Source organism: Anomaloglossus baeobatrachus, chromosome 9 (assembly GCF_048569485.1).
Source record: "Anomaloglossus baeobatrachus isolate aAnoBae1 chromosome 9, aAnoBae1.hap1, whole genome shotgun sequence".
Taxonomy (NCBI): domain Eukaryota; kingdom Metazoa; phylum Chordata; class Amphibia; order Anura; family Aromobatidae; genus Anomaloglossus; species Anomaloglossus baeobatrachus.
In genome coordinates this window covers 198932707-198954023 of record NC_134361.1, presented here as the reverse complement: position 1 = coordinate 198954023, position 21317 = coordinate 198932707, and the positions used below count along the sequence as shown (strand labels likewise).

Sequence of the window (21317 nt, the reverse complement as noted above, 5' to 3'; positions counted from 1 at the left end):
GGGCACTAGTACTGTGTGGAGGTACAATGAGGGCACTAGTACTGTGTGGATGTACAATGAGGGCACTATTACTGTGTGGAGGTACAATGAGGGCACTACTACTGTGTGGAGGTACAATGAGGGCACTATTACTGCGTGGATATACAATGAGGGCACTAGTACTGTGTGGAGGTACAATGAGGGCACTAGTACTGTGTGGAGGTACAATGAGGGCACTAGTACTGTGCGGAGGTACAATGAGGGCACTAGTACTGTGTGGATATACAATGAGAGCACTATTACTGTGTGGAGGTACAATGAGGGCACTATTACTGTGCGGAGATATAATGAGGGTGCTATTACTGTGTGGAGGTACAATGAGGGTGCTATTACTGTGTGGAGGTACAATGAGGGCACTAGTACTGTGTGGAGGTACAATGAGGGCACTAGTACTGTGTGGATGTACAATGAGGGCACTATTACTGTGTGGAGGTACAATGAGGGCACTAGTACTGTGTGGAGGTACAATGAGGGCACTAGTACTGTGTGGAGGTACAATGAGGGCACTAGTACTGTGTGGAGGTACAATGAGGGCACTATTACTGTGTGGAGGTACAATGAGGGCACTATTACTGCATAGAGGTACAATGAGGACACTATTACTGTGTGGAGGTACAATGAGGGCACTATTACTATGTGGAGGTACAATGAGGGCACTAGTACTGTGTGGAGGTACAATGAGGGCACTATTACTGTGTGGAGGTACAATGAGGGCACTATTACTGCATAGAGGTACAATGAGGGCACTATTACTGTGTGGAGGTACAATGAGGACACTATTACTGTGTGGAGGTAGAATGAGGGCACTATTACTGTGTGGAGGTACAATGAGGGCACTAGTACTGTGCGGAGGTACAATGAGGGCACTAGTACTGTGTGGATATATAATGAGGGCACTAGTACTGTGTGGAGGTACAATGAGGGCACTAGTACTGTGTGGAGGTACAATGAGGGCACTAGTACTGTGTGGAGATACAATGAGGGCACTATTACTGTGCGGAGGTACAATGAGGGCACTATTACTGTGCGGAGGTACAATGAGGGCACTATTACTGTGTGGAGGTACAATGAGGGCACTATTACTGTGTGGAGGTACAATGAGGGCACTATTACTGTGTGGAGGTACAATGAGGGCACTATTACTGTGTGGAGGTACAATGAGGGCACTAGTACTGTGTGGAGGTACAATGAGGGCACTAGTACTGTGTGGAGGTACAATGAGGGCACTAGTACTGTGTGGAGGTTCACAGGGTGCACTATTACAACATTTCGGCACAATGGTGGAATATTACTTTGTGGAGGCACAGAGGGTGCACTATATTCTCTGACGGAACAAAAGGGGCACTCTTACTTTATGGAGGCACAATGGCGGCAATATTGCTATGTGGGGGTATAAAGGGATCATTTCTATATAGAGGGACAGTGATTGGCCAGTATAATTAAAGTGGGCATAGTGGGTAATTATTACTATAATATGAGAGAACACAGATGGGGCACCATGATGCACGGCCACAGTGGGGGGACTGTAATAATGTTGATGAACAGAGGGGGACACTATTACTATGTGGGGACACTATTATGCAGAGACACAGAGAAGGCATTTTAGTGTATCAAGACACAAAGGGGTATTATTACTGTGTTGGGACATCTTATTGAGTTTTTCACAAACTTCGCTGACTGTTATGGCAGTGTCAGTCTCTGTTCACATTGCAGAATCTGACACGCCAACCAATGGTTTCTCTGGGGCCTGGGATCAACACAGGCAGACTCGGGCATTGACCTGCTGTGTGCTGATTCATAGGCAGGCTAGCAAATGTTAATCTCTGCTAGTCTGCTTATTAGGCTCCTTTGATCACATATTGTTGTGAAGCCAATCACATCTGCTCCTTTCCCATTTATGCTGGAAGAAATCTTCTACCCATTCCAGCTATAGTTTTTTCTGCGTTGGTCTGTGAGCTTTGGTGTCCCAGACTTTCTGGTGAAAGTGTTGCTTTTTGCTTGGAGCAGTTGTGGAGTTTACACCTGTTGTCTTGTTGCTTCCTTCCTGTCCTTGTTTTTCTCCTAATCCCTTATTGTCTTTGTGTGCTAAGTGACAGAGTTTTGGTTTCCCCTGTCTATTTAAGTGTTTTTAAACACACTCCTGTCCCGTCCCTCCCTTGACTGGCCAGGAAGGAGACTCAGGCCTCCCCACCATTAGTAGTATCCCTGAGATTAGGGATAGTATTGGCCCCTGGTTTCCTGCCAGGAAGGAATTAATCTTTATTTTTTTTATATAGCGCTAACATATTCCGCAGCGCTTTACATAGATCAGGAACCCTGTCCCCATTGGGGCTCACAATCTAAATTCCTTATCTGTATGTCTTTGAAATGATGGAGGAAATCGGAGGAAACCCACGCAAACACAGGGAGAACATACAAACTCCTTGCAGATATTGTCCTTGGTGGGATTCGAACCCAGGACCCCAGCGCTGCAAGGCTGTAGTGCTAACCACTGCGCCACCACAAGACTGCAGTGCTAACCACTGAGCCACCACAAGACTGCAGTGCTAACCACTGCTCCACCACAAGACTGCAGTGCTAACCACTGCGCCACTACAAGACTGCAGTGCTAACCACTGCGCCACTACAAGACTGCAGTGCTAACCACTGCGCCACCACAAGACTGCAGTGCTAACCACTGCGCCACCGTGCCGCCCCAAAGGAAGGAAGAAGAAAAAGGTTATATTGGTGGATTTCGTGATGAAGAAGTGGGGTGACACTTCGAAACGTGTGGAATAAAAACCATTTTCATTAAAATTTCCTGGATTTATGTGATATCTTCAGCAGCGTAGTAATAGTTCCACATCAACTTTCTTCCTGATCTGGGCCAGAAAGGAGACTCAGACCTCTCCACCATCAGGAGTATCCCTGAGATGAGTTTAGGGATAGCTTAAGCCTCTTTCACACTTCAGTATTTTGCATCAGTGTTTCGGCAGTGTCATCAGTGTTTCTATGCCAAAACCAGGAGTGGAACTTAGAGAGAAGAACTATAATTAAAAGACTGACACCTGTTCTGTGTTTTGGAGACATTCCTGGTTTTGGCATCCAAATTCTGATGTTCGAAAGAGGCGTAGGAGCTCTGCTTTCCCATAGTCATAGTTTCAGCTGCCAGCAGTGGATCTTGATGATTTGCCCAATTGCATTCGGCGCAACAGAACATTTGTGCAGCAATAAATATATATATATCCATGAAACACTAAAATCCTCAGAGATCTTAGCCTTACCTTGGCGGTGGCGGCTTCTGGTGAGGAGTTCCCTAGTATCCTAAGAAGAGAAAGAAAAATTATGCTTATTGCACTCGGAGTTGTGGAGCACAAAGCGGCTTTTACTCCAGGATATAGAAAGGATTTTCTTTAGGTTCCGTCACTGGCGTAGTATCAAGAAAGATTTTCCATGGAGACTGGAAAGGACAAAGAAGTGATTCTGCAGGGAACATATCAGATTGTTACGCAGTAACATAGAAATACTATGGCTTTAAATGATCGCTGCGGACGACCTTCAGAGGTCACTTTATTTTTTTTTATGCTTTGTTGACTGCTCTGTTGTTTCTTTGCAGTCATGAAGAAGTGAAGAATTCATCAGTTGCCAAAAATAAACCATTATATTTGGAGCCTTCATAATCAAGGAATTTATATTAATAATGACGATGTCTGAAGCTTATTAACATATTAACCTCGATAGGAGTTTAAATAATAGGACCCACATTAGCTCTCCGCTCCTTTTCAGCAGCTTCCTCCTAATGCAAATGCACAAGAAAGCATCGAAAATCAAGCAGAAAGCTCTTTGTATTAATAATAGTATTAGCGTGTAAGGAGCAGGCGGAACAGGGTATCTGTGACGTGCCGCTTTCTGCAATATCTACGGAGGAGGAAGTGATGTCACACTGGAGTCATTGCTTTTGTCATCTGCTGCTGTACAGTAAAATGCAGCAGTAGTTGTTATTGCAGGAGTTGTCCCATAATCAACACTGAACACTTAGGGGTACTTTGCACACTACGACATCGCAGCTGCGATGTCGGTGGGGTCAAATCGAAAGCGACGCACATCCGTCGTCGCTGTCGATGTCGTAGTGTGTAAATCCTTTTTGATACGATTAACGAGCGCAAAAGCGGCGTAATCGTATCATCGGTGTAGTGTCCGACATTTTTATAATTACGCTGCAGCGACGGTAGGATGTTGTTCTTCGTTCCCCTGCGGCAGCACACATCACTGTGTGAGAAGCCGCAGGAGCGAGGAACATCAGCTTACCTGCATCACCGCGGCTCATGCCAGCTATGCAGAAGGAAGGAGGTGGGCGGGATGTTTACGTGCCGCTCATCTCTGCCTCTCCGATTCTATTGGCCGCCTGCCGTGTAACGTCGCTGTGACGCCGCTCATCCCGCCCCCTTAGGAAGGAGGCGGGTCGCCGGCCAGAACGACGTCGCAGGGCAGGTGAGTGCATGTGAAGCTGCCGTAGCGATAATGTTCGCTACGGCAGCGATCACAAGATATCGCAGCTGCGACGGGGGCGGGGACTATCGCGCTCGGCATCGCAAGCATTGGTTTGCGATGTCGTAGTGTGCAAAGTAGCCCTTAGCCGAACAATTATCTTTGGGACCTCAGTCAGTCGTGAAAATAGGAGTCGGTTGTCACGGGTGAAAGTCATATGGTTTCAGGCCATAGAAGGTCATAGCGTTTGGCTGCACAAAATGCTCCCTGACTTTCTATTGTTCCTGCTGTCAGTATTCATTGGTATAGGTAGCTTTAATGCTAGATTCATCGCTCTCCCCTTTGGACCCAGCAGGAGCTCTCCTTCCACCAGCTGCTGACCATCAGTATTCTCTTGGTATTTATATACCCCTTCCTTCCTGGGACTGGTGCTGGTGATATTTTCCAGTTTCTTCAAGCCTTGGCTACAAGCAGGTGGCTTGTACTAATGTCATGCATGGAGTAGCAGATGTCTGTATACAACATGTGACACACGTGTTCAGACCAATTGGTGACTGACGCACTACAAACAAAGAAGGGGGGAACACCAGGATAACAATAATACGGACATACCTGCCGCTAGGGAGAGGGGTGAGGGGGCACCTCCTGAACTCACCCCAAGCTGATTCCTAAGCGTCCCTATACGGGTTCTTTCAACCTGTCTGGAAGCAGGATACCTTGGATCCTCAGCTGGCCCTAAACTCACACTGCCTAGTGAGTAGGCCGATGAGAACACTAGACTCACCACTCAACTACTAAACACGGAAGGAAATGAAAGACAGGTGAATAAACAGAAGGATAAAAAAACACAAAAACTTCACAGCAGCAGACAGACTCTGAAGTAGCAGATGGATGGGCACAGGACAGTTCCTCAGCAGCTCCTTCCACCAGGCTGGCCAAAGTAGAAATTAATTCTAACAGCAGCAAGGACTGCTGGGAAGGCTCTAGTATTTAACCTAAATGAGTGTGGGCCCAAAGCAGTTACAGCTGACCTGCCCTGCTCTAAGCTGCGGGCAACAAAAACTGAAATTAACTCATGAGACACCAAAGGAAAGGAAACTTTGTTTAAATGACAAGTCTAGATGGAGATGGGTGTCTCCAGTCCTAAGGCAGTCACTAGTCTTAAAACACCAGGGAGACGACCGTGACAACTCCTCTGCAGTATCGTTGCCGAAAACTTTGTTGAACTTTCTTAAACTTCTACCTGAGTCATCTGTGGATAAGTAGTTGATGCATTTTCCCCTGTGTGCCCTCCTTGTGTCTTCTATAGTTGGTTAGTGGGGTTGACGAAGAGCTCAACCCATCTGTTGATGGGGAAAAACTGGGGTCCGTCTTATAACCCGGTGGTGTCTCACTGGGGACGGTGGTGGAGTAGGGCGATGATGCAGCCGGTGGCAGCGCTGTCAGGCAGAGAAAACATCCAGAAACTGTCGGCGGTGCGGGCTTCAAAGAAATGGCGCCCAGAGTCGGCATGTGCACAGATTGAGTTATCGGCTCAATGACAAGCCTAGATCTCTTCTGCGCATGTGCCATTTTCCTTAAGTCCGCTGCTGGGAGATCAAGATGAGATCTTGAATCTTGAGCCGAGAGCTCCATCTGCGCATGACCTGATTCCAGGCGCCATTATTTGAAGCCCGCTCCGCTGACATCTTCAGGATGGCCGCTGCCTCACTGCACGAAGCGAGCACCAGCAAAGAGCAGCGCCCGCAGCACAGAGGAATGCCCGCAGCACAGAACAGCGCCCGCAGCACAGAACAGCGCCAGCAGCACAGAGCAGCGCCCGTAGCACAGAGGAATGCCTGCAGCACAGAACAGCGCCCGCAGCACAGAGGAATGCCCGCAGCACAGAACAGCGCCCGCAGCACAGAGGAATGCCCGCAGCACAGAGAAATGCCCGCAGCACAGAGGAGTGCCCGCAGCACAGAGGAGTGCCCGCAGCACAGAGGTATGCCCGCAGCACCGAGGAATGCCCGCAGCACAGAACAGCGCCCGCAGCACAGAGAAATGCCCGCAGCACAGAGGAGTGCCCGCAGCACAGAGGAGTGCCCGCAGCACAGAGGTATGCCCGCAGCACAGAGCAGCGTCCGCAGCACAGAGCAGCACCCGCAGCACAAAGTAATGCCCGCAGTACAGAGCAGTGCCAGCAGCACACCACACAGCCCGCAGCATTGCCCCTGCCTTCTGTGACCATTCTCCACCCCCCAGTAAACTACATTCGGATTATAAATTTTGGGGAGGGAAAGTGCGTTTTATAATCCGAAAAATATGGTAATTAAAATCTTCATATAGGTGAATCTATATATGAAGAATTTTACTGCAAATTTTACGAGAAAAGAAACACAATGAGATAAATATCAAAAACTCAAAAATCTGCATAATTACTTAATCCAAATGAACACGCATAATCATATCACAAAACAAGAAAATGCTTTTCCGACAAATTGTGTGTGAGATCTTCAGGATAATCGTCACATTTCTTCCCCTGGGTTTACGTAGCTCGCGAAGACTAACATTATATATGTGTTTGTTTCCATTTCATTTAGCAATGCATTTGTAATAGGGCTGAGAAAACACCGAGTATCACTTGTTATTCCAAGTAGAGCAGAATGCAGCAGGGAGTTCGGGATCACTTTCTTCTGGATCATGGATGGAGTGATTGTACTGCAGGTCCCTCAGCACTTTGGGATCGTGTTCAAATGTTAACGTGATTGTCAACTCTTTAGTCAACACAGCATGTACATACACCATAGTGTTCATTTATGGCGTCCTTCCTAGGGGCAGACATACAATTAGTGCAACCGGACAAGGGCCCTGGAAGTAATTGGGCCCCGATTTAACCTTCAGCAAGGAACTGCATAATGGTTTGTATTATAATGATCCATTGGACTGCAAACGGACTATATATACTGTTCTTGCAGAGGCTCTACTCTGTGTCCTCCACTGATCCTTTCAGCAGTTTATGCACTCTTAGGGGTACTTTGCACGTTGCGACATCGCTAGCATCGGCTAGCGATGCCGAGTGCGATAGTCCCCGCCCCCGTCGCACATGTGATATCTTGTGATAGCTGCCGTAGCGAACATTATAGCTACGGCAGCTTCACACGCACTCACCTGCCCTGCGACATCGCTCTGGCCGGTGACCCGCCTCCTTCCTAAGAGGGCGGGTCGTGCGGCGTCACAGCGACGTCACAGAAGCGGAGGGGCGGAGACATCCCGCCCACCTCCTTCCTTCCGCATAGCCGGTGGAGGCAGGTAAGGAGATGTTCCTCGCTCCTGCGGCTTCATACACAGCGATGTGTGCTGCCGCAGGAATGACGAACAACATCGTATCTCCTATTGGTGCGACATTATGAAAATGACCGATGCTACACAGATCACCGATTTTCGACGCTTTTGCGATCGTTTATCGGCGCATCTAGGCTTTACATGTTGCGACATTATTACCGGCGCCGGATGTGCGTCACTTTCGACTTGACCCCGACAATATCACAGTAGCAATGTCGCAGCGTGCAAAGTACCCCTTAAAGGAAATCTTTCACCAGGTTTTTTCTACCCCATCGGAAAGCAGCATTATGAAGAAGTAAATACGCTGATTACAGCAATGCATCACTATCTGAGCTGCTTGCTGCAGTTTTGATAAAATCACTTTTTTAGCTATAAAGATAAGCAAACCCATCTGACTTCAGTTTGAGACCCAGATTTCACCCGAACACCAATGTCACTAATTGGGCAGTTCGGATCTCTGACCACATGCAGCCAGCCATAAACAGATCACTTCCGGGGGTGGTTGTGGTTGGACAGTGTTTTTCCTTCTTTTTTGTTGCATACTACATCCGATCATGCTGTTTTTACCTCTAATGTGAGCCATTCAAACACTGCAAGCAGCTCGCACTGGGCTGAGCACCGAGTGTACCCTAGCAAAGTGTAATGCCGGCGTCCATGAAGGGACGCCAACATACTGCCCTAGCCTGGTGGTATCCTCCCTGTACTCCCCCGGTCATCTACATGTCCTGCTGTCTTCTCACCCCAGGTTCCCCGGGATCGCACTTAGTACTCACACGCACACACCGGCCATCCTCTTTGTGTGCTATTTCTCCTATGGCTTAGAGGCACTGTGTATTTAAGGCACCTTCCCATTAGGGGAGGTGCCTGTGCAACTCTCTTAGTTAGTCAGTGTCCCAGTCTGCTAGCTAGTTGTCATGTCCCGATATCCTTGTGTCCGTTTCCTATATCTGAGTCTGCATTCCAATGCCTGTCTATCCCTGCTGTGCTCACCATTCCTGTCCGTACCCACCTTCCCAGTCACCCTACCTGTACTGGTCTATTCCTGAGTCTGTCACCTGCCCTAGGGGTCAGATGACACAGTCCCGGTCACTGCCCTGGGAGTGGTACCTGCTGTCCTCCTCGCATTGGACGCTTAGTTAAGCTCCTTCCACTAAGGGGTATTCCAAGGTCCCCCCTGTGGTCGAGTGGGTCCACTAATCCCGCTTGCTGCCCCTACACCGTCCATGAGCATTACACACAGCAATGCTTCCGTGAATGGTTTGCATACATAAAGCACCCGAACTCCGAACCTGAACTCTGTTCTTTGGGAAAAGTATGTGTTCGGTACGAACACCGAACCTCGGGTTCACTGATCTCTAGCTAGCAGTTCTCTGACTGCTGAGCTCTGTATAACTCCACCCACACCACTGATTGGCAGCCTCCTGTGTACAATGTGCATAGCTGCCAATCAGTGGTGGGTGGTGTGAATAGAGTACATGGTAGCAAGATGACTAGTCATTTAGCAATGATTAGCTAATTTTATCGCAACTACATCAAGCAGCGCTATAAGCAATACATCGCTCAAATTACCTCCGACATCTTGCAAAAAAACCTGCTGACAGATTCTCTTTAACAAGGCTTGTCTATTGGGATCCCTGCAATCCTACTTTACACCTACTATTCCAGTAGGTTACATCAAGAAACACAAAAAGTGGTAGAACAAAAGGGTCTGATTTACACCCCCCATCCTAACAAAAGTAAATTAACCAGATTTCTAAAGTCTGTGATGATTGAACCTTATTGTACAAGTAATCCAAAGAACAAGTCACATTTTGGTCCTAGATTTATGAATCTTTATTAAACATGATTGCTGCAGAAGTCTGCCGAGCAAGAACAAATGGCTCTAATGAGGAGGTCGGCCGCTGTCGTAAAAGATGTGCTTTATAACATAATAGCCATTAGCACATTATGTGTGTGCATTAGCACACATACCTAAGTTTATGACAGACTGACTCCATAAATAAAGGATCGAAATGTAACATTCTTTGAATTGGTCACACAATAAAACATTCAAGAATCAAGAAACGGGAAGATTTGTGACCCTACATTTTCAACTACAAGAAACAGTGTCATCCATCTATTTAAAATTTCCAAAAACAGTCCTGCTCTTGTCTATAGGTTTATACTATAGGCCCATACACTGCTCGCCACGCCAGAGCATGAACAGAGCACCTCTATCCTTCGGTGTGACCAGTCAGTGAGGGTCTCCGTACCCAAACCTCCATTAATCAACAGTGTTAAACAGGGGCTGCAGCTAAAAAATAAATATCTGAACATTTTAGCTACCCTTTTGCCACGCTAGATTCGGCTTTTTACACACCTGCGGGCACGGTGTTGTCAGACTCTGTTCACACCACAGAGCCTGACAAGCAACCTGAGGCTTCCATATTGTTCAGCCTGAGCCGGGCGTCGGCTGGTTCAGGTTCACTGGTCTTCAGCTCTGCAAGAGTTAATTCCTGCAGTCTGGTGAGCAGGACCTAAGAGTTTAGGTTGTTAATTGCCTTGGGCAACTGTTTCCTCCCTATTTAAAGCACAGCTTCCTTCCACTATGCGCCGATCATAGCTTCAGCTTTGGCTCCAACAGTTTCCGGTCTTGGTGGTTATCCTGTTAATGGTGATCTGTGTTGCACTTCTGAGTGGTGTGAACATTCCCCTGTTGTACGTTACTTTCCTCCTTTTTCCGTTGTATTCTCAGTTCACATATTGTCTCTCCTTTGTGTTTGACTGCTGTGGGTACGAGTTTCCATTCTCCCTTGTCCGTGTCGTTTTGTGGAGTTCGGGCTTTGTGTTTTCCGGCCAACCCCGAGGGTGTGGGAGTAAGATCAGGGCTCTGACAGGAGTTAGAGTCACGCTGGGGGCTTGGACCTGATTACCATTAAATCTACCTCCGAGATAAGAGACAGCGTAGGGACTCTAGTCTGAAGACCAGCCTAGGGTCACTTGTCCCATCATTACATACTGCATTCTCTCTTGTCCGTGTCTTTGTGTGTTGAGTGATGTGTGTACGAGTTTCCATTCTAACTTGTCTGTGTCATTTTGTGGGGTTTTGTCTTTGTGTTTTCCAGCCCACCCTGAGGGTGTGGGAGAGGGTAGTAAGATCAGGGCTCGGACAGGAGTTAGGGTCACACTGGGGGCTCGGACCTGATTACCATCAAATCTACCTCCGAGATAAGTGACAGTGCAGGGTCACAAGTCTTAGGGCCAGCCTAGGGGCCCCTGTCCTGTCATTACATATCCCGTGACACCTTTTTCAACTTGACGGCATCTGAAGGTTACTCAAATCTCTGTGAAGTATGAAAAGTAGTTAATAAAATTGTAAAGGGGTAAAAGGGTTTTCCCTGGATGACCCAACCAACAAAATACAGAGCATGCTTAACCATTTACTTGACTCTTCACCGAAAATAAATTGCTGGACAGAAAGGGCTACATACTAAAGTTAAATCAGTCAGATGGGTAGAAGACCATCCACTTTCAGGAGAGAGATTCTTGAAAATTAGCCAAAAAAAAGCTGCCATACTTTATCATTATATTTACATTGTCAAAATAATAGAGCTTTTAGGATATTATTACTCACCCTGTAGTTATGAGTGGGTCTCCAGTGCCCGTGTAGGAACTACTGAGCCACTGAGTCTCATCCACAACAGTTCGAGCATGCGGGATACGACCTACGTCCCTGACAGTCATCATCAGATGTCGCGAAGTGCGAAGAATTCTGACAGCCTCATCATGCGGGATGGAGAGGAAGCTGATGCCATTTATATCTAGGATCTGATCACCCACCTGGGAAAAGGAATAGATGAAAACAATAAGGGCTCAATTTTTAAAGAACAGCTTTGCCTGGGTAGTATATGTCATCCAGGGTACTTTAGTGATTAATACTACATTTTTAAAGTGCTGTCCCCAATTATGTCTCATAAGGGTTTGACTATTACCCACTGGAATGTTTCTAGCCACTCAACTAGAATCCACAGCTTGGACCTGGCTCCCTGAAAGGCCATCGAGCTGTTTCTTGTTCCTCCTGAGGAACCAGAGGGGAGGTCGCTACACACAACTAACAAGGAGAAGGATAGTGTGCAGGGATAGACAAAAAACCCCAAAGGTGAACAAACATAAAGCACGCACATAAGTGGACAAAGAAGAAAGCATAAATGCAAACAAGGTTAACACTCTACAAATCTAACAGAAAACAGAAGATAGGTGTAAGGAAAGCAAATGAGAAATGCACAGAGCAAATACAACACTGATCTCTGACTAAGGGTATGCTCACACGAGTGTATGACTCAGACGCGTGAACTCGGACCAATGTTATTCCATAAGGGAGAGCAAATGGTCAGCTTTTTTCTCATCTAGATTCTGGATGAGCGAAAAGTCGCAGCATGCTGAGATTGTCAGCGAGAGACATGTCACTCTCACCCATGCAAGTCTATGGGTGCGAGTGAAACATCGGACTGCACTCAGATGACATCCGAGTGCAGTGTGATAATCGCATCAGCTGACAATGGAGGAGATGGGGAGATTAACCCTGCACCCTCCTCTGCATCGGTGAACCGATCGCTGAATCAAACCACAGTTGCATGACTCTCAGTTCACGCTGGCAGCACAGGGAGAGCCGAGGGTCAGTGCACTCGCATCGGATGCCATATGATCGTGTGACTCCAGCCTTAAAGTCAAAAATTCCTTAACTGCAGGGCTGGAACTCCTTAGCAGCACTTCACATGATAATATAGCCAAAAACGAAACCTGCTCAAAGGAAAGTATAAATAGCCCCACCTAGGATGTGAAAGGACAGAAACAAAATAAGCAAGTGAGAGCACCTGACTAATCGCAAACCAAAGGAAGAAGAAAAGATAAAAGAACAATCAGCATTTCGACAGAAACTGAGCTGCGGATCAGCATAGAAGGAAACCAACCATGGAGCATGAGGCCACTAGATTGAGTCCCGAGACCGAGGCATGACAATTACCTTAAGCCCAGCACTCTCCGCTTCGGAGCCATGATCCACTCCTGTGATGTAAATCCCCAGGGAATACTCAGAACCTCCACGAATAAGCAACCCAAGAGAACTCCCCTCTCCCAGCACCAAGTTCACCTAAGGGTGACAAAACCAGATTATAACAATTCACTACTACTGTTTGCAAAATGGGAAATGTTTATATTTCGGTTGGAAGTTTGTACACTGAGTTCTGAGTTTAATATTTCAAATCAAACTAATTAGTGATGTTCAGTATAAACAAAGCTTGAAAGCTTCCTAAACTTCTGATTGAGTGTGCAGGATTAGACCCCCGAAACAGCGCCACTCTTGTCCATGGGCTATACCTGGTATTGCAATGTAGTTTAGTTACCTCGAATAGGGATCATCTGCATTGGAGAAAGGCAGACAGTTTTTTTTCCTCATGTCAGAAAACCTCCTTAAATCACCAATTTAACATTCCATCGTGTTCCTAACTACACTAAAACTGTTATTATATGGCATTATCCTGTCTGTGAGTTAATTTTTATAAAGAATGTTCCTCTGTTAAAGGGAATCACCATATTTTTTTCTACCCCATGTGACAGTACCATGATGGGAAATCAGCTACAATCACGACCAAAAGTGTTGGCACCCTTGAAATTGTTGCAGAAAATGAAGTATTTCTCCCAGAAAATTATTGTAGTTACACATGTTTTGTTATATACATTTATTTCCTTTGAATGTATTATAGCAATGCAAAAAAAAAAAAGAGAAAAAGGGCAAATTGGACATTATTTCACACAAAACACCAAAATGTTTGGCATCTTTCATGTGATTCTTATTCAAACTCAGCTGTAGCAAGTAACAGGTGTGGGCAATATGAAAATCACACCTGAAATCGAGGAGAAGTTGACTCAATCTTTGCATTGTGTCCGTGTGAAGAGAACTGTCTGAGAACTTGAAAACCAATATTTTTGAAATGTGTTAACAATCTCAAGGTTTCATCCCCAGAGATCTTGAGGTTACTTTGTTCACAGTGAAGAACATAATCAAGAAGATTACAACCCGTGATTGTGTATAAATGTGTGATTTTTCAGATTTTGTGTTATACTGAGCCTGATGAAGAGACCTGAGTAGTCTCGAAAGCTGCTATTATTACCATCTTTTCAGTTAGCCATTAAAAGGTATCAACCACTGAGGATTTCAATTCTTTTAAACAATTTTTTTAACCCGTGGCACTGTAGCTAATCTCAGTGGATGTGGCCGAAACTAAAGGTGGGGAGACAAAAGGGCGCAATAGGGTCTTACCCGATATAACAAGTGGTGATAGGAAAGGAACAGTAACACTCACCTGATAGGGTTGTGCCAGTCACAACTCCTTCAAAAGCATGTGAGTGTCCGTGTGGTTCAAGCAGCGGCCCCGTATACACAATATAGAATGTAAAAATATACAGAGGAAAAAACGGGTATATGCCGCGCTTAAAAACCACTGAGGTGGAAATAATGTGAAAATTTCTCTTTTATTTACAGCATTCCTACGCGTTTCAGAGACAAAGACCGTCTCCTTCTTCAGGGAAAAAATAAAGCATGATGATTTCTTTTTTCCCTGAAGAAGGAGACGGTCTTTGTCTCTGAAACGCGTAGGAATGCTGTAAATAAAAGAGAAATTTTCACATTATTTCCACCTCAGTGGTTTTTAAGCGCGGCATATACCCGTTTTTTCCTCTGTATATTTTTACAGTGGATGTGGCCGGCAGAGAAAAATTCATGAAAGATTGCAACATAGGATAGACTGGATGGTGGATAAGTCGCCCCAATCAAGTTCCAAAGAAATTCAATCCATCCTGCATCTCAGGGGGCATCAATGTCAGCGAGAACTATCCGTCCACATTTGAATTAAATGAAATGCTATAGAGGAGACCCAGAAGGACCCCACTGATGACACAAAGACATAAAACCTAGACTGCAGTTTGCCAAAATGTACGTGAGTAATCAAAATCCTTCTGGGAAAGTGTCATGTAGACAGATTTGACCAAAATTGTTACGGTTGCTGCGAGCACTGGAGACTATGTCCAGATTTCTTGCTACTGCACATGTGCGAGTGCTGGAGACTAAGTCCAGATTTCTTGCTACTGCACATGTGCGAGCGCTGGAGACTAAGTCCAGATTTCTTGCTACTGCACATGTGCGAGCGCCGGAGACTAAGTCCTATCTTGGAGCCATTGCACATGTGCGGGTGACATCATCGCTGACACGAGGTCACATGTCTCTGACACCTTCTATGCCGATTGGTCGCTGGTCATGTGCTTGTGATGCCTTGCTCGGTGATAGGCCAGCATGACGTCACTCCTGTCGTTCTGGCAGCGGATTGGCTCTGGTGTCCTCCATCTTGGATGAGGCACAGAGTCTATATAAGACCCTGACACACGCCGCATGGCGCTCAGTCCTCTTGGTTTATGCATAAGAGTAGACGCTCTGTGCGCGTTCCTCTAGGCATTCCTCTGTCTATGCTAGGTGAGCGCTACCGGCAGGGTAGCGTTCTTATACCTTACAGCTTCGGCTGCTGTCCGTATCCTTACCTCTTAGGGGAGCGGACATAGGCAGGTGCCTGAGGCACATGGTCTGGCTGGGCCTTGTGGTTCGACTCGTAGGTGGACGTTGCCGCTAGGGTAACGTTCCTTATACTGCGTCTGGCAGTTGTTCGTATCCTCGCACACTAGGGGAGCGAACAGAGGTAGGAGCTTTGTGCGGCTTACGCTGCTGTTCGTATCTTTTGCACCACTAGAAGAGCGGACCTAGGCAGGTGCCATATCTAGTGGTTCGTGTCCTCGCACACTAGTGGAGCGAACGCAGGTAGGAGCTTTGTGCGGCTTACGCTGCTGTTCGTCTCTTTTGCACCACTAGAAGAGCGGACCTAGGTAGGTGCCATTTCGCACACATTGCCTTTGTCTCTGTGATTATTAACAGAGATCATTCCACACACCCTCCAAGTAAGGGAGGAATTGCTTTACTTACTTATTATATCCTTCTGTGAGTTAACAGAGGTATTGCACTCTGCCATAGTCTGCAGCAGAGTCTTTGCACGGTGGACCCTGACTGTCTGATACTCCTTTAAGTTATTATCAGACAGCCCCCCGTAACATTAGGACTGAGCCGAGGGTCTGGCAGTTATGGCAGAATATCAGCAGTTACACCGTTACATACAAGTACTTGAGTCACGGCTCAAGAGTATAGAGGATAATCCTCAGACCATGGTGACATCTGCACATGATCCTCGACTTGCTCTGCCAAACAGATATTCTGGCGATGCCAGATCATGTCGTGGTTTCATTAGTCAGTGTCAGATACACCTAGAGGTCAACTCTTCTCGCTTCTCTACGGAGAGGTCCAGAGTAGGCTTTATCATCTCCTTACTTCAGGACAAAGCCTTAGAATGGGCGACTCCCCTATGGGAGCGCTCTGATGTGGTTACTCTGAGACATCAAGACTTTCTTGATGCTCTTAAGGCGGTATTCATGGGTCCGCAGGTTACCCATGATGAGGCCCTGAGACTGTTAGATCTATCTCAGGGTTCGTTATCCACTAGTTCTTATGCCATTGCTTTTAGAACTCTGGTGGCAGAACTAGATTGGCCAGAGAAGGTGTTGATTCCTATCTTCTGGAGAGGGTTGGCAGGCTATGTCAAGGATGCTCTTGCTACTCGTGAGGTCCCTGCTTCTCTGGAGGACTTGATCACAGTAGCAACGAGGATCGATGTACGCCATAAGGAACGTAGACTCGAGGTCTCTTCCTCACGCCCTAAGCATCGGGCTATTCCAGTTGTTGAGGGTCCACTACCATCTTCCTCAGCATCTGAAACATCTCCCACTCCTATGGAGTTAGGTCATACGTCTTCCAGACTACGCAAGTCTGGTCCTCCTATATGTTACGTATGTCGTCAGGCTGGGCACTATGCCAACAAGTGTCCTAGTCGTCAGGGAAACTCCCTGGCCTAGTAACCATTAGAGGGGGGTTACTAGAGACGTCTTCTGCACCCTCTAAGTGTTGTATCCCAGGTCAGCTCTCGTTATCTGAGAATACATGGCCTATTATGGCTTTTGTGGATTCCGGAGCTGACGGGACTTTTGTGTCCTCAGGATTTGTAAAGGGACACAATATTCCCTCTATCATGTTAGAGGCGCCTATTCCTGTCCGTGTTGTTAATGGAACTATGTTGTCTGACTCCATTACATTGAGGACAGTTCCCTTGCGCCTTTCCCTGTCTCAGGGTCACATAGAGGAGATTTCTTTTCTTGTTTTGCCTGAGGGTATAGACGACGTCCTTCTGGGTCTCCCATGGCTTCGTACTCATGCTCCTCACATTGACTGGGAGTCTGACAGCATTATTAGTTGGGGTTCGAAATGTCAGTCCCGATGTCTTCCCTTACCACCTAAGGTCATTGCGGTTGCATCTACTGATCTCTCTCCCATACCTACACCCTATCTGGATTTCGCTGACGTGTTCTCCAAACAGGGTGCTGAGGTTCTGCCACCCCATAGGCCGTATGACTGTGCCATAGACCTTATCCCAGGTTCGGTTCCACCTAAAGGCAGGGTTTACCCCCTGTCGATACCTGAGTCGGAGGCCATGTCGACCTATATAAGAGAGAGTTTAGAGAAGGGGTTCATTCGTAAGTCTGTCTCTCCCGCGGGAGCTGGGTTTTTCTTTGTTCGGAAGAAAGAGGGTGATTTGCGTCCCTGCATAGATTACAGGGGTCTCAACGCAATCACAATAAAGAACAAATACCCATTACCTTTAATTTCGGAGCTCTTTGACAGACTGAGAGGAGCTCAAGTTTTTACGAAGTTGGATCTGCGGGGTGCGTATAACTTGGTACGAATTCGAAAGGGTGATGAATGGAAGACCGCTTTTAACACCCGAGACGGTCACTATGAATACCTCGTCATGCCTTTTGGGTTATGTAATGCACCCGCAGTATTTCAGGACTTCGTAAACGATGTGTTCAGGGATTTACTGTTATCCTCAGTAGTGGTGTATCTGGACGACATCCTGATTTTTTCTCCTGATCTGGAGACTCATCGTCAGGATGTCGTTCGTGTCCTTTCCCGTTTAAGGGAGCACTCATTGTTTGCTAAACTCGAGAAATGTGTATTCGAGCAGTCCTCATTGCCTTTTTTGGGTTACATTATCTCACAAGAGGGCCTGGCTATGGATCCTGCGAAGCTCTCTGCTGTCCTGCAATGGTCCGAACCTCATTCCTTGAAGGCGGTGCAACGCTTCTTAGGATTCATAAATTATTACAGGCAGTTCATACCCCATTTTTCTACTTTGGTGGCCCCTTTGGTGGCCTTGACTAAGAAAGGTGCTAATCCCAAAGCCTGGTCTACTGAGACATCTCATGCTTTTGAGGCAGTAAAAAGACACTTTTCAACTGCTCCCGTTCTTCAAAGACCCGATGAGAGTAAGCCCTTCCTCTTAGAGGTTGATGCCTCTTCAGTGGGTGCTGGTGCGGTCTTGTATCAAAAGAACGGTGCAGGTAGAAAAAGGCCGTGTTTCTTCTTTGCGAAAACCTTTTCACCGGCAGAGAGAAACTATACCATTGGGGATAGGGAACTGCTCGCCTTGAGATTAGCCTTGGAGGAGTGGCGTCACTTGCTGGAAGGAGCGAAACATCCTTTCCAGGTCTATACAGACCATAAGAATCTGACGTACTTACAAACCGCTCAGCGTCTGAATCCTCGCCAAGCCCGCTGGTCCTTGTTTTTCTCCCGCTTTCACTTCTCCATCAACTATCTGTCTGGGAGTAAGAATAACAAGGCAGACGCCCTGTCTCGCTCTATGCTTTCTACCCAGGAAGAGATTGACGAACCTCGTCTTATCCTTCCCTCCAGGGTTTTTCATACGCTCTCCCCTGTGACGTTAGACCAAATCCCACCGGGCAAGACCTTTGTTCCGCCTGATCGACAGAATGATATACTGTCATGGGCCCACACCTCAAAGGTGGGTGGGCATTTTGGTATTAGGCGGACACGAGAGTTACTGGAGAGGTGGTATTGGTGGCCACACTTAGCCAGCCACGTCAAGAGATATGTCGGTTGCTGCTACTCGTGTGCTCGCAACCGTCCATTACGGCAGAGACCGGCTGGGCTCTTGCATCCTTTACCAGTGCCAGATAGACCATGGGAGGTGGTAGGCATGGACTCTGTGGGTGATCTTCCATGTTCACAGGGACATAGATTTGTGTGGGTCATTACGGACCATTTCTCCCGGATGGTTCATCTCGTACCGTTATCGAGAATCCCATCTTCCAGGGTACTAGCCAAACTATTCCTCAAGCATGTCTTTAGGCTTCACGGGATGCCAGATCGTATCATTTGTGATAGAGGCCCGCAATTTACTTCCCGTTTCTGGCGAGATCTTTGTAGCCTTCTGCAAATTGAGTTGAATCTCTCTTCGGCATACCATCCGGAGACCAATGGTTTGGTTGAGTGTACCAATCAATCTATGATTATATACCTTCGACACTTTGTTGCTGAGAACCACGATAACTGGTCCTCCCTCCTACCCTGGGCAGAATTTGCCCTTAACAATTCGCTGGCTGAGGCCACTGGGCAGACACCGTTCGTACTCAATAATGGGCAACACCCTAGGGTACCGGTACCGTTTCCTGCTGCTGCACCCCCTCCTCTTGTGGCCGACTGGGCAACTAATGCCAGAGAGGTTTGGGATCGGACTCAAGAGTCGATCCAAGCAGCTAAGGACCGTATGAAGACGGTGTCCGATCGGTTTCGTCGCCCGGCTCCTGTCTTTTCTCCAGGGGACTTTGTGTGGCTCTCTGCAAAACACGTGCGACTTAGAGTGAGCTCTGTCAAATTTGCTCCTCGCTTCCTGGGTCCTTATGAGGTTCTTCGGCAGGTAAATCCTGTAGTCTACCAATTGAAGTTACCCGTCCATCTTAGGATTCATGACAAATTCCATGTCTCACTGCTAAAGCCGGCTATTTTACCTCACGCTCGTGAAGTGCACTCTCCTGCCTCTGATTCCTCTCGCTCTAGCAATGAGGTACGAGCCATAGTTGGTACTAAGATGGTTAGAGGGCGCAGGTTCTTCTTGATAGATTGGGAGGGTTACGGCCCGGAACATCGCTCTTGGGAGCCTGAGGAGGCTGTCCATGCTCCCGACTTAGTTGCCGATTACCTGCGTCGCCGGGAGGGGGGCCCTTGAGGGGGAGGTACTGTTACGGTTGCTGCGAGCACTGGAGACTATGTCCAGATTTCTTGCTACTGCACATGTGCGAGTGCTGGAGACTAAGTCCAGATTTCTTGCTACTGCACATGTGCGAGCGCTGGAGACTAAGTCCAGATTTCTTGCTACTGCACATGTGCGAGCGCCGGAGACTAAGTCCTATCTTGGAGCCATTGCACATGTGCGGGTGACATCATCGCTGACACGAGGTCACATGTCTCTGACACCTTCTATGCCGATTGGTCGCTGGTCATGTGCTTGTGATGCCTTGCTCGGTGATAGGCCAGCATGACGTCACTCCTGTCGTTCTGGCAGCGGATTGGCTCTGGTGTCCTCCATCTTGGATGAGGCACAGAGTCTATATAAGACCCTGACACACGCCGCATGGCGCTCAGTCCTCTTGGTTCATGCATAAGAGTAGACGCTCTGTGCGCGTTCCTCTAGGCATTCCTCTGTCTATGCTAGGTGAGCGCTACCGGCAGGGTAGCGTTCTTATACCTTACAGCTTCGGCTGCTGTCCGTATCCTTACCTCTTAGGGGAGCGGACATAGGCAGGTGCCTGAGGCACATGGTCTGGCTGGGCCTTGTGGTTCGACTCGTAGGTGGACGTTGCCGCTAGGGTAACGTTCCTTATACTGCGTCTGGCAGTTGTTCGTATCCTCGCACACTAGGGGAGCGAACAGAGGTAGGAGCTTTGTGCGGCTTACGCTGCTGTTCGTATCTTTTGCACCACTAGAAGAGCGGACCTAGGCAGGTGCCATATCTAGTGGTTCGTGTCCTCGCACACTAGTGGAGCGAACGCAGGTAGGAGCTTTGTGCGGCTTACGCTGCTGTTCGTCTCTTTTGCACCACTAGAAGAGCGGACCTAGGTAGGTGCCATTTCGCACACATTGCCTTTGTCTCTGTGATTATTAACAGAGATCATTCCACACACCCTCCAAGTAAGGGAGGAATTGCTTTACTTACTTATTATATCCTTCTGTGAGTTAACAGAGGTATTGCACTCTGCCATAGTCTGCAGCAGAGTCTTTGCACGGTGGACCCTGACTGTCTGATACTCCTTTAAGTTATTATCAGACAGCCCCCCGTAACAAAAATAGAGCATTTTGGTAAAGCACATCATTCTATTCTTTACCAAAACAGAATGAGGCCTACAAAGAAAAGAACACAGTGCCTACAGTCACATATGGTGGAGATTCAAAGATGTTTTGGGGTTGTTTTGCTGCCTCTTGCACTGGGTGCCTTGATTGG

The 21317-nt window shown here is 47.3% G+C and overlaps 1 protein-coding gene and 1 long non-coding RNA gene across 3 annotated transcripts in view; one reads left to right on the top strand and one right to left on the bottom strand.

Annotated features, from left to right (window-relative positions):
- WHRN (whirlin) overlaps nucleotides 1–21317 on the bottom strand; it is a 229304-nt gene that overhangs the window by 105077 nt on the left and 102910 nt on the right. Inside the window, exons 5-7 of the mRNA XM_075324209.1 lie at nucleotides 12833–12958; nucleotides 11444–11649; nucleotides 3303–3342 (exon numbers count right to left, since the gene is read on the bottom strand). Of these exons, the coding sequence (XP_075180324.1) occupies nucleotides 3303–3342; nucleotides 11444–11649; nucleotides 12833–12958 (372 nt within the window). The remainder of the gene's footprint in view (nucleotides 1–3302; nucleotides 3343–11443; nucleotides 11650–12832; nucleotides 12959–21317) is intronic.
- LOC142251424 (uncharacterized) overlaps nucleotides 1–21317 on the top strand; it is a 180462-nt gene that overhangs the window by 128659 nt on the left and 30486 nt on the right. The gene's annotated exons all lie outside the window — the stretch shown is intronic.